Genomic DNA, 12,029 nt, shown 5'->3' with positions numbered 1-12,029 from the left:
ATTAATAAGGCCGATGGGATGATGAGAGAAAAGAGAGTACGCACATGCAATGCCAGAGTCACGATTCGTAAGAAAGAGAAGAAAAGTAAAATAAAAGCAGGTGGAAGGAGAGAAGAGCAGAGAGATGGTAAAAGGTGAGATTGCCAAGGCTGCACTCACTTTATGCATTTACTACCAGTTATTGTGTTAAGGGAATTTTATCTTCCGTGTGTGTCCGCTTACTTTGATTCTTCTCCAAGGCTAAACCACAACCGGACATCTCTTTGACTTCTACCACAACCTCAGCTCTTGCCCATGCTCAACCTCTTTTGACTATGGAAAACGCCACACAAGAAGCCTCAGATTAGCGAGTCCAGTCACAATTTCTGTCCGGTGTCACCTCTTCCATCTTCCATCTTCCATATTCCATATTCCTTGCTACTTTGCGATACCACCCAACTATCCTAGCTTGGATGTCGTCGTGTGACACATCCGAACCTTCCATCAACCGCAGGTAAGATGCACTACCGGGCCGAAGAAGGGTAAGTTCAAGTGTTATGTCTATTAATCTTGCTAGGCTGGTTCGTTAACGTTACTAGAACCACGTCTGACTCTAAACAACTCGACAACTCTATACTCTACCTATGATGCTTGTCAAGCCAATTCGACACACACCGGTGCTTAATGAACCCATGCAGAAGGATTCTCGCCTGATTCAATCTTGGCTATCAACTCCTCCTTGTTCTCAAGGACAAACTCCTCCCACGTCTTCAACGATAGACCGGGAATCTGCACGCATTTGTCGTTAGCATTATACGGAGATAACCGGCTACCAAGTAAGTGTCAAAACCCACCTCATGTGCTTGAATGAAATCATGGCTTGCGTAAATCTGCCCAAAATACTCGAAAATCAAAAGCTGCTCCGTAAAGTCCAGAGCCGACTCGGGCGACAGGCCGACACTCTCCAGCCGTTTCTGGAACTGCTCTGGAGTTGATTTCCGGTACTCGAATGGAATTCCAATTTCTGATCATTTCTCATTAGCTCCACGATCCGTCTGCAGACAACTCATGAAACGTACCCTTTGCCAAGGTGACAAGCTTTTCGCCCTCCGATATACCCTGGGCATAAAACGCAATTGACTTCTCAAAGTAGGTCTTTGGGTTCTTCACAACCGTACGGACAAGTTTACCCGTATCGGTGATGGCTACGTTTGGCAAGAGTGTGCCAGGGCCGACTGGAAACTCGCGCACAAGCTTTCCAGAAATCTTGATACGAGAATCGTTTAGCTTCTGTCTTCTATGTCTCTTCAATCTGGACGTAAACGGAGACTCACCTTTTGCGGCAAATACCCCCGAGGGTCAGTCAAGCAGTTCTCAAAGTAGTTGGGGAACAGAATCGTCGTCGTCTTCTTCCAAAGATCGGGCTTCTGCTCCTTGATGTACTCAGTCACGTCCGCCTTGCTCTTCCAATGATGGACATGGTAGAATCTTCCCTGAGAAAGCTCCATTGGATCAGGGAGGGCGCTCCAAACGAAATGCTCCAGCGTCGGGATCTTGGCAGCAGCATCGGCCAAAGCCTTACCCTGGGCGATCTCAACGACTTTGGATCTCGAAGCCCAGAAATCAGTCAGGGCAAAGACGATGCTAGCTCCGGCAAAGATCTTTTCCAGTGCCTCGGGGCCGTCGTTGAGGTCTGCAGCTTGGACATCCACCCCTTTTGCAGAGAGTTGCAAAGCAGCGGGCTTGGAGACATCACGCGTGAGACCTTTGATACGATACTCGTTGGGGTACTTGAGAAATTCTTCAACAACAGACCCTCCCTAACCCAGTCTCAGGTTAGATGCTAGATGGACGTGTCCGGATGGGGGATTGATATACAAACCTGTAAGCCAGTAGCACCCACGACAACAACTGTTTTAAGAGACATTCTGAGCTAATGTTTGTTGCTTTGCCTGGAAGTAGTTTCTCGATGCTGATGTGTTTCCAGATGTTTTTCGCGGATTGGAATCCGGGAGATGATCCTTTTATATTTCACCACCAGCCCCAGTCAACATGTTCCAATTCCGCAATTTCGACCAAGTAAGCGGAAGACGTGCGGCTCTGCTTTACCGGCAGCTTGAGATTCGAGTCAGGATTCTGTTGAGAATTTCCGACATTCTGTCAACCCTTGCCTCGCGCTGTATATCTAGACATGGGGATGTGCCTCTATGCTCTGCAATGTGACCCCTGACGTTGCATCCAAATGCCGTAGCGCCGGCTGGAGATCTTCTCAGCCGGCGCCAACACCAACACGAACGGCAGCTATCGGCCGTCCTAACTCTCCACTGCAGACCATCTATGTTACTCATTAATGACCAGTCTACACTTGTCTGGAAAAGATCTTATCCGTCGAGAGCTTGTGCTTCCCCGATCTCATGCTCGGCCTCGGATTTTAATAGTTGTGCGAGCCTTCGTTTTTCGGATTGGTCCCCACACAGACTCCTCCATACCCATCTCAAATTTTGTATATGCGCATGGTCTGTGGATTCTGATTGCTAATCTATAGCATATTTAGGTAATACAGAAGATCACAAGTCCTACTCTCGTTCCACAACAAGTCATCATGGTCTGATGACTCAGTACAGGACATAACACGTCAAACGAATTTCCCGATTACCAAGGAATCTCCCCACCGTCCAAGTCCAAAAACCGGCCCGTGGTCACTTTGGAAGCCGCATTGATCAACTTGATAACTCCATCCGTGCAGTCTTCCACCGTCATAGGCGCCTTTTCGAGCCCTTGAGCCTTGGCTCCACGATTTCCCATATCTGTCTGTACAAATCTAGTAGCATTTTAGAAATCAGATCGTGTTATTACCAATACGCGAATCATCTTACCCAGGGCTGATGGAAAGAGCAATTACATTGCTGTGCTCGATGCTGATCATCTTCATCAAGAAGTTGCCGGCCATCTTGGATATTCCATATTCCGTCGTGGCGGACCATGTGTTGAGCTGACTGATACTAGCCACGTTTGTAGATATGTATACCAGCTTGGGTTTCTCTGAGACATTCAAGAGTGGAATAGTAGCCTTGAAAAGCCGAAGTAGGCCTACGGTGTTGACCTCAAAGTGCTTCAACATCTCTTCCTCGGAGATTTTCGCCACAGGGCCGAAGGTATCGCAAATACCGGCATTGGCAATGACCAGGTCCAAAGATTTTATACTGTATTCAGCTTTGAGAAGAGCAGCCCAGTCGGTAATACTCGAGGCAACATTCATGTCAAATGGGAGTATGATTACCTTGGAGCCTTGCCCGCAAGGTAGGGAGTAAAGTCTTTGTTCATGTTCAGCCGTGACCTGTCGAACCGTTGCAATCACGATGGTATTAGGCCGTAGAAGATATTTGGCTGCTAGAGACGCCCCGATACCTGATACAGCATGGTTTAGCACTTTCTAGTTTGTGGAAGAGGAGGATATCCGTACGCACCTCTGCTAGCACCAGTGATAAGAACGGTAGATTGAGACATTTTCAATAAGACTTTAAACTTTTTGAGTAGTAACACATTTCACTCAAAAAGTAGACAACCATCCTGCGCATTAAATGCTTTTTCACATCGTTTTCACATTTCCCGAGACAACTTCATCTCCATCTCCCAAACCTCAACCATGTCGTGCATTTCATTTTGCGATTACTAAGCGCTGATGGTGATGGGCGTTGTCTTTTGTGCATTGGCTTGTTGCAACGTTCGGGATTCTTTCAAATTCCGAGACTGGATCTCGGATTTTGCTTATTTCCTGTCGTTCACTTTAGTAGAATCATGTCATGAAGTAAGCCTTAAAACCGGGGTCTGGTACATTTCCCGCCTCCTCGTGGGCCAAAAATAGATGACGGCATTGCTGAATCCCAACCAACTTTGACAAGGCGTACGAGATTCCAGTAGGCCTGTCGTGTACAAAGTTGAACATATTATCGGTGATTTCGGGTAGTGTTGTCTTCTTGATGAAAGAGCTGTTTTCTCCGTCATCTAATACAGATGTGTCCAGAGCAGTTGCACTGGTTGCATCACCTGCAGGACAAATCTCGAAACTAGATGTATACAAATGGAGGGAGAAATAGTGGCATTTACGGCACAGCACATGATGGAAATGATAGTGGGATGCCTATCAAATATAGCCAAATTGAGTTATAAGGAATTTCTGTCCGGGCTACTCGCAATAACGGGTGAGTTGAACAACAAAGCTCGGCTTCATGCAGAAGCGCCAAAGGCGATGATGCTAGCGCCGAAAACACTTTCAAGTGCTATTTGGCAAAATCAACTTATCATTCAAAGGAGATTACACTTCTAACAAAGCAGCAGTACTGTTTGACAAAATATGTGGGATCTCAATGTCTGTCCTTTCCTCCTCCTCCTCCTCCCCCCCACTCTCCTCCTTTTCCTCCTTCCGTCACTCTTTTGCGTGTGTGTGCTTGTAGACCTAGCTAGGCGAAAGGACAAGGCCTTAGTCAGGCGTTGCTGGGAGATATGCCCACTCACCAGAGCCGTCAGCGTCAGTCCAAGTACATGAGAATGAGACGTAAGGGCTGTTCGCAATGTCGTTCATGTTGGCTGTGTATATCTGAACGACTTCTGGAGGGAAATCGGCCGCAGTAGCAACTCATCTAGAACAATCCTTGGCCACGGTGACAAAATCTACATGACCGCCCAAGTACCAAATGGCCAGCGCAGTCATCATGCTGTCGAATTTGTCAACTTCCTGGGCCTTGACTGTTTTGTTGAAACTGGAGGTGAATGCCATGCCAAGAAAGCTGTCGTAGTTAGAGCTTGATCAAGCGTGCTGAACAGAGGCAGCAGCCATGAAGGCATCTGTACAAGCTGAATAACAGGGGACTGGATGTAATTAGTATAAATAGGAAACCCTCTGCCTGATCAGTCTAGTAGGGAAGTAAGCTGATTGAACATACATTTCAACAAGGCGAGGGGACGTGGCCTTGGTTAGGCGAGAATGTTGGTATCCTTCTCGTCAAAGACCAGCGAGGACGAGGAAGAGGACGAGGAAGAGGACGAGGATGGAGACCAGGATTCATCTGCATGGCTTTGCAGAGCTCGTGACACATCAGCCTTGTTTGCCATGGGACATTGGGCCTTCTCTTCAGGCCTATTCGGAGTGATGTCCAACTCGTTAAACTGTGTCGAATATCTTTGCATTCTCGCATGCGTATTCGGCTTCGCGCGGAAAGCATTGTTATGCTGCTGTTCAATACGCTTACCACTTGATGTGCCTCTCAAAAACGATGAGGATTGTGTGGCAGTGAATGGCTCTGGACGACCGCTCATGGGAGGATGCGGTTTGACGGGCATGGGCTGAATATTCTCATGAAGGACAGAGTCATTGACAACGACTGGGCTGCTTTTTTCTGACACGCTGAATTGTCTTGACAGACTAGTCTGGGTGCCTTTCTGCCAGCAAGGTCAGCTGGCTGGGTCCTCTAGTAGCACCCCGGCCAGCCAGCCCTTGCCGACAGAAAGGCTGCCATTGGCCTCGACACACACTCCGTCGCCCCAGGAATCTCGACAGCAAGGTGGCCTCAGCATCATTATACCTCCTGCCACCTCGGTGCGTCATCAATCCCCGTGCTTTTAGAGTAGTAGGCAAGAAGCCTTCGCCTCGATTTCCCCAATGTTTCGGACCTCCCGCAGGAAGGACGGCGTAGGAGGGATGGGAAAAGCTTTCTGCCTTCGTTAGTATGGTGAATACGTTTTGAATGGATGATAAAAACCTCTCGAGAAGGAAGATTGGCTAGCTAGACGATCTTTATGAGGGAAGAGGCGGCTCATGAGAGATGCGCCGTAACGGAGCAAGCATGGAATAACTCAAACGTGAGAAGATAGAAGAGAAAAGAGAAATGTGGGGAGTGAAGTGACTTGGGAGATGATGAAAAGGTGAAGAAAAAAAAGCAAACTGTTCTGAGTGTGTCTTTACCTTAACGAACGTATCCTGTCTCTCGAGAGGGGAAACATGACATAGGTCTCAGCAGCGTAGTGGGCCTCGGCGTCAATACACCTCCTGCAACACTAGGCGCCTCATTCACCAACTTGAATATTGCCAACAGATCTATCAAGAGAGTCAGCGAATGAATCGATTCACACGTAGTTAATAAGAGAGCAGGGACGTACTCTTCAGTTGAGGCGACTCAAGATCCAGCCCAAGGCATGATTTGGAGGGAAAATGCGAAAACATGCTGTAGAAGCAGCACTACTAGGTATTGATACCACTTGATTGACTCAAGGGCGAGCGAGTCAGTGGATGTGGTGTTGCAGGGACGTATGGTTTTAAGGGAAAAGGACATACTGTTCAAATGAACTGGTTCAGGGAGTAGCACAAGGTAACTTCTGGGTGAAGATTTGGCCGAAATACGTGGTGAAGCAGTTCTGGAATTGCCATTTGGCAGAGATGAAAGAGTTACCTGGAAGTGTGCAGATTCATACCATATGAGTGCAGAGGCTGGTGGCGGCGTGATGCCATCTTGATGGTGATGTGTCAAAGAGTTGGCAGAGATTCACAATGAGGGGATATCAAAGAGAAGCCAGAAGGCCTGATGGACGAAAACTGTGAGAGATACAAAAGAGAGGGAATAGAATAGAATAGAAGAGAGAAGAAGATGTGGAAGGGCCTTAGCGGTCAACCATAGGCAGGCTGTTTGTTTACGAGTACGAGCAGCCTCCATTGGACCCACGCACCTCGCCTCGATGCTGCCAATCAGGGCACAGAGCTTCCGAGAGTGGCTTGAGGGAGGCAGCTCTTTCTTCATAAACTAGGTGCTTGTTACGTATTCTCAATGATTAGAGAAGGTGAAAGACGTATGGCATTACGCGGCCTTCGCTTGATGGATCAGGCGGCAACAGTTGCTCGGAGAGAAGGGGAAGGCAGGCTCACACCTGGTGATCTCTATTTAAAGAGGCCACATCTCTCCCTTTTACGAGACAACATCTCTCAACCACACGCCGAAGCTCTCCTCTGCGTTCACTTTCATTACGCGTAGGGGTTTGACACCCGAGCCCTCCCGAAGGATATGGCCATACAGCCAGGCAGTATTAGGAATCACGCAGCTCGTACAGACAACCACGAACTGCCTGGCTGCCCTGTCTGGAAAGGAGGGTGAGGGTGTTGACCCCTCGGCTTATGTTGACAGGGCAAGCAACCTCCCGGCCTGGAAGTCTTTCACAGGGACTATCTCCTATTACACGAGCCGTTTACGAAAAAGTCGGAGGCTACTTCAAGGCAACCAAGCCCAACGTTGTGAACCCTCAAGTTGTTGTTAACGGCAACAAGAACCGGGGCGTCTCGAAGGACATGGCGATACACCCAAGCAGTATCGGAAACCACTCAGCTCGCACAGACAACTACGAGGCACCTCAGCCACCTCAGTCCAGAACAGACCCCTCGGATTATGTTGACGCAACTGCCACTTCTCAGCCTCAAGTCGAGCTCGAAACTTCAGTGCAACAAGCGCCCACAGCGTTACCTGCCAGCCCGGACGGCCATCTGACAGCTGTTTCTGTATCCTTTGAGCAAACTGCCTAAACTACAATCCTGACTCGTACGGAGGTGAGTTTCCTTTGACTTTGCTGATCTCGGAGACTTACCAACTGGCAATTTTCAGGATCTCGGAGAATCTCTTACACTGGTATCTCTACTTTCACGCCTCACATCTCACGCCTCTTTCACACTGGCATCTCTACTTTCACATCTTTCGCCTCTCTTACACTGGCATCTCTACCATCACATCTCTCATCTCTTGTCTATACGCATAACCACGTCAGTGGCCAACAGCATGAGACAAGTTGACGTTTCATCTTGTATCTCAGCAGGAGTCGTTGTTTCTTTTTGATGGAAGTGGAGAGGGTGACATGCAGGAGGCTTTGTTGTGATGGCAACGGACACGGGACGAACATCTCGACGGTGGACTGCGCAGGGGGAGGGGGAAAGGGAAGAGAGGGTGAGAAGACAGATATAGAGGTTTCATCTGGTGAATAGACAACTTGTCACAACTCTCAATTCTCTGCCATTAAACGCGCGCATCCCTGACCATCGCACACTGAACATATGTCCCGTCCAAAAACGTATCCCTCTGCACAACTCTAAACCCATACCTCTCGTAAATAGGCTGTCCCGCCGGAGAAGCATCGAGAAAACACTCCACCTTGTCCTCGTCAGCCTTATTCACGCCGTACTTGAGCATCAAGCTCGCCGCCCCTTTGCCCTGATACTGCGGCTTCACTGCCACTAATTCGAGATACCAGTGCGGCCTCTTGCCCATGGCCTCGTGATGCATCTCGCCGAGCCTGCCAAAGAAGAAGACGGAAAACTGCTGGTCGCCTTCGCTGGGCCATTGGTCAGCCGGCGGGAGAGGCTCTGGAGAAGCTCCCGGAACGATCCATTTCGCAAAACCAACAAATGTTTCAGGCGTGAAAGAGTCGTCCCACACAGAGAGAAAATGGTTGTTCTCGTCGCGAATCTCTGCTGACAGCGACGTTGTCCAGAAGTCGCGTGCTGATTGTGTTCCTCTTGGGGCGAAGCGCTGATGGATCGGGTCTTGTGAGAAAGCCTCAAAGTACGTCTCCACCATGAGCGGCACTTCTTCAGGTTTACTGGGCACGAGTCTCAGTGGCATTTTTTGCGGCGTATCTGAGTTCAGGCCCTGGTTGGTAGATCTTGGATGAGGGGCTCTTTTGCTCAAGATTCGCGGCTCTAAGTTATGTAGTTTGACAACCAGTTAGCTAAGGACAGAATTGGATAGCCTGGTTCAACAGCATCAAATTCCCCATACCTTGTTGCTTCTACGGGCGCGTTATTCCTATTTTGGTTTCGCTGTGGGATCTTTGCAACCAGTGTGGTTTTTTTGCACGAGCTGTGTCGATCTGTTTGTCGCGGGACTGGCGGTTTCTCACGAATGTGAAGGGAGTAAAATTGTGCTTTTCATCCAGAAGAAGGTGTCCGAGAAAAGCATTCGCACAGCAGTATATCTGATCACTGAGATGACTCGTTCCATAGATTAATGGTACATGTAATCAAAACGCGGCCAGTTCCGACGTATAGGACCTTTTTCTTGACGCTGAATAAAAGAAAGAGGAATGTACTCTTGAGCTACCGTGCGATGCTGAATATAATTATTGTGAAATCAGAGAAGCAGGAATTCATTACACAGTCTCAATTGTATAATCCACTAAAGTCCATACATGCCTACCTAGACGTTCCAAACCCTGACCGTCATGTCTTCTCCCCCCGTGACTATCCGCGAAGATGTTTGACACCAAGCTACTGCAATGACTTGGTCATCATGCTTGAGTGTCGACAAACACTTGCCCGAGCCCACATCCCATATCTTTGCTGTGTTATCCGATGCCCCCGAGACGACTTATGTTTGATCCGGGGACCAGTCGACGCAAAAAACCAGTCAGTATGTCCCTCGAGGTTCAACAGACACTGAGTTAATCTCCAGTCCCAGATTCGGACATTCTTATCGTACCCTGCTGAGGCGATGCGCGTTTCATCGGGCGACCAGCACGCCCAGCGAGGATGGCCCTCGTCGCCTTGAGTCTTTGCTTTTACCTCGGATGTGCACCAATCCCAGACCTGGGAGGTATGGCTTGCCGATAGGATCTGCATGGAATCGTTTGACCAGGCCACCGAGGTGACTGCGCCGGGCTTTTGATGGTCAAGCGTCAAAATTGACACCAGACACTTAGCTAGTCGGGTATTCCAAATCCTGATGGTGTTGTCAGACGACCCGGACGCAAGCAGGGTTCCATCGCGATTCCAGGCCACCGTCATGACTGCGCTGGTGTGGCCGTTGAGAATGTGTAGATATTGGCTCGTCTCTGCGTCCCAGATTCTTACCGTCTTGTCGTATGACGCCGACGCGACCCGTTTGTTGCCAGGTTTCCAGTAGGGTGCGCAGGCTACTCCCCAGATAAAGTCGGTATGGCCTTTGAGTGTTGTCACGCACTCGCGCGTCGATGCGTCCCAGATTTTGACGGTGTTGTCATACGACCCGGATGCAATCTCTTTTCCGTCTGACGACCAAGAGACTGAGTTGACCCCAGACTCATGGCCCTTGAGCGTGAGTGCAAGGACTGGTTCGCCGGTATTGACATCCCATATCTTGACCTCTTTGTCGGTAGACGCCGAAGCGACATGCGTCGTTGATTTGCACCATGCCACTGAATTGACGGCATCGGTATGGCCCTTGAGTGTTGATACACACGCTTTCGTCTCTACATTCCAGATCTTCATGGTGCTATCGAGCGATGCTGATGCGCGGCGGCTCCCGTTGCGCGACCAGGACACTGACGTGACGCAGTTTTCATGGCCCGTGAATGTTGCGGTGGCCTCGCCGGTTTCTGGATTCCATATCTTTGCTGAGGCATCCATCGACACCGAAGCCAGCTGAGTTCCATCGTGGAACCAAGCTACTGTCATGACTGATTTGAAATGTCCTTTAAGCGTGCGAATGCAATCTTGCAAAACTGTATCCCAGATCCTGACTGTAGCATCAGCTGATGCTGAAGCAAGTCCTCCTTCTGCTGACCAGGCCACTGACCGGACCTCGGCGGTATGGCCCTCGAGTGTCATGAGAAGCTTGCCATTCGCTGCATTCTAGACTTTGATGGTGCGATCGAACGACGCCGACGCGAGCCTCGTTCCATCGGGGGACCAGACGACGGATGTCACTGCATCGACATGACCCTCGAGGGTAAGCAGACACTCTTGCGAGTCTGGATTCCAAATCTTGACGGTATGATCCGATGATGCAGATGCCAGTCGAGATTTATCTGGCGACCAGGCCACGGACATGACGCTTTGCCCATGGCCGCTGAGTGTCGATAAACACTTTGCTGTCTGTGCATCCCAGAGCTTGATGGTGTTGTCGTCAGACCCTGACGCGACACGCGTGTTATTCAAAGACCAGGCTACGGCGAGAACTGAGTCGGTATGGCCATTGAGAGTCTCGATGGATACATCCTTATTCTTGTCCTGGTCATACATTTTTGTCTTCTCTAGTATTACGGTCAGCTTTCCTTGTTCTTGTGATGGCAATCATTGGGCCTTTTCTCGTCACATGTTAATGTCTAGTAAATGGTAGAGAGTTTGATGAGGAAATTGAGTTATTCGAGGTTTTCTGTGGTCCATATCCATGGAAATCGATGCGTATTAATACTTTTTTTTAGAGGTTGTAAGCAGCTGCAACAATTCCACACGTTGGCTAAGAGAGGGAGCTGCCATGTCTTCGATGTGTGATTTTCTTTCCATGAAAAGAATCCAATCCGTCTCGTTTAGTTGCGCTACTAGCTTGCATTTCACAAATGTTATGAGAGCTGGGAAACGCAACTCCAATGCTCAATCTCAATCCATTCGCTGCGGTTTCGTCGGACTCTCCAATTAGAAGAGGGTTCGTGCGGGGGTTGGTCAGGCAGATGTCATCGCCAGAGCAATTTAGAAGGGCAAGATGATGCGGTTTGGGGAATTCGGAAGCTTCATTGGGATCAGACAACCAGCTTGTGCGCAGCTGAGGGCCTGGAGAAACGGGTGTTCAGCTGCGCCGCATTGATGGCGGCTTTGCCGATTCAGCATCTCAGCTGATTGAATTCATGGTGGCTTCGTTGATTCAGCACCTTGGTTGCGTTTATTACCAATCAAATGAGTACGGATTGGCTACTATGAGTTTCTTCTTACCTGGGACAACATAACTCGACTCCAATGAGATAATAAAGTTCTGCCGCTTTCAAATCAATGGAGATGCGACTCAATTCACCTCATCGATGAGCCTTGATTCGCGCAAAATTCTGGCGAAGGCCTAGTCTTTGAGCTATAAGCCGGTTATTCTCCATGGGCCAGTTTGGATCAACACCCAATCACGCGGCAATCTTCTAGCACTGGTTCTCTTGAACTCAGTTGCAAGTTCATGGCTGCATTGCCTGGAAGTCCAAGGCCCCGGCGACTGAATAGCCTGCCGCCTCTCAACCATGTATTTCCCAGCATTGAGCAGGAACAGGAACAGGGACAGCAG

At 49.1% G+C, this 12,029-nt stretch overlaps 6 protein-coding genes across 6 annotated transcripts; 1 reads left to right on the top strand and 5 right to left on the bottom strand.

Moving 5' to 3' along the window:
* Positions 1-660: 660 nt before the first annotated feature.
* On the bottom strand, positions 661-1,906 carry M431DRAFT_476721 (hypothetical protein; the record flags this gene model as incomplete). The annotated part of the gene is made up of 5 exons (XM_024915494.1): positions 661-768; positions 834-1,003; positions 1,059-1,284; positions 1,314-1,799; positions 1,862-1,906. 5 exons carry the CDS (start codon positions 1,904-1,906, stop codon positions 661-663), a joined length of 1,035 nt encoding a protein of 344 aa, XP_024779878.1.
* Positions 1,907-2,570: 664 nt separating this feature from the next.
* M431DRAFT_526394 (hypothetical protein) lies at positions 2,571-3,490 on the bottom strand. The gene is made up of 3 exons (XM_024920682.1): positions 3,447-3,490; positions 2,856-3,387; positions 2,571-2,800 (listed from the first exon to the last, which is right to left on the bottom strand). Exons 1-3 carry the CDS (start codon positions 3,484-3,486, stop codon positions 2,632-2,634), a joined length of 741 nt encoding a protein of 246 aa, XP_024779877.1. The 5' UTR covers positions 3,487-3,490; the 3' UTR covers positions 2,571-2,631.
* Positions 3,491-4,723: 1,233 nt separating this feature from the next.
* M431DRAFT_173727 (hypothetical protein) lies at positions 4,724-5,415 on the bottom strand (the record flags this gene model as incomplete). The annotated part of the gene is made up of 2 exons (XM_024913055.1): positions 4,724-4,848; positions 4,923-5,415. A coding segment is annotated over one exon (462 nt), but the record flags the coding sequence as incomplete, so codon positions are not given.
* A 1,726-nt stretch (positions 5,416-7,141) lies between these two features.
* On the top strand, positions 7,142-7,543 carry M431DRAFT_295 (hypothetical protein; the record flags this gene model as incomplete). The annotated part of the gene is made up of 1 exon (XM_024914121.1): positions 7,142-7,543. The coding sequence occupies one exon, from the start codon at positions 7,142-7,144 to the stop codon at positions 7,541-7,543; it is 402 nt and encodes a 133-aa protein (XP_024779875.1).
* A 431-nt stretch (positions 7,544-7,974) lies between these two features.
* M431DRAFT_502302 (hypothetical protein) lies at positions 7,975-8,663 on the bottom strand. The gene has a single exon (XM_024918139.1). The coding sequence runs from the start codon at positions 8,631-8,633 to the stop codon at positions 8,028-8,030; it is 606 nt and encodes a 201-aa protein (XP_024779874.1). The 5' UTR covers positions 8,634-8,663; the 3' UTR covers positions 7,975-8,027.
* A 614-nt stretch (positions 8,664-9,277) lies between these two features.
* Positions 9,278-11,008, bottom strand: M431DRAFT_476716 (hypothetical protein; the record flags this gene model as incomplete). The annotated part of the gene is made up of 2 exons (XM_024915493.1): positions 9,278-10,582; positions 10,625-11,008. The coding sequence occupies 2 exons, from the start codon at positions 11,006-11,008 to the stop codon at positions 9,278-9,280; spliced, it is 1,689 nt and encodes a 562-aa protein (XP_024779873.1).
* Positions 11,009-12,029: the final 1,021 nt, after the last annotated feature.

Source organism: Trichoderma harzianum (genome assembly GCF_003025095.1).
Source record: "Trichoderma harzianum CBS 226.95 unplaced genomic scaffold M431scaffold_1, whole genome shotgun sequence".
NCBI lineage: Eukaryota > Fungi > Ascomycota > Sordariomycetes > Hypocreales > Hypocreaceae > Trichoderma > Trichoderma harzianum.
This window is presented reverse-complemented; position numbering and strand designations above follow the sequence as displayed.

Coding starts and splice junctions, on each gene's coding strand:
- M431DRAFT_526394 (XM_024920682.1), bottom strand. CDS start 3,486: ATGTCTCAATCTACCGTTCTTATCACTGGTGCTAGCAGAG. Junction 3,388..3,446: donor TATCACTGGTGCTAGCAGAG/GTGCGTACGGAT, acceptor ATGCTGTATCAG/GTATCGGGGCGTCTCTAGCA. Junction 2,801..2,855: donor GCTCTTTCCATCAGCCCTGG/GTAAGATGATTC, acceptor AAATGCTACTAG/ATTTGTACAGACAGATATGG.
- M431DRAFT_502302 (XM_024918139.1), bottom strand. CDS start 8,633: ATGCCACTGAGACTCGTGCCCAGTAAACCTGAAGAAGTGCCGCTCATG.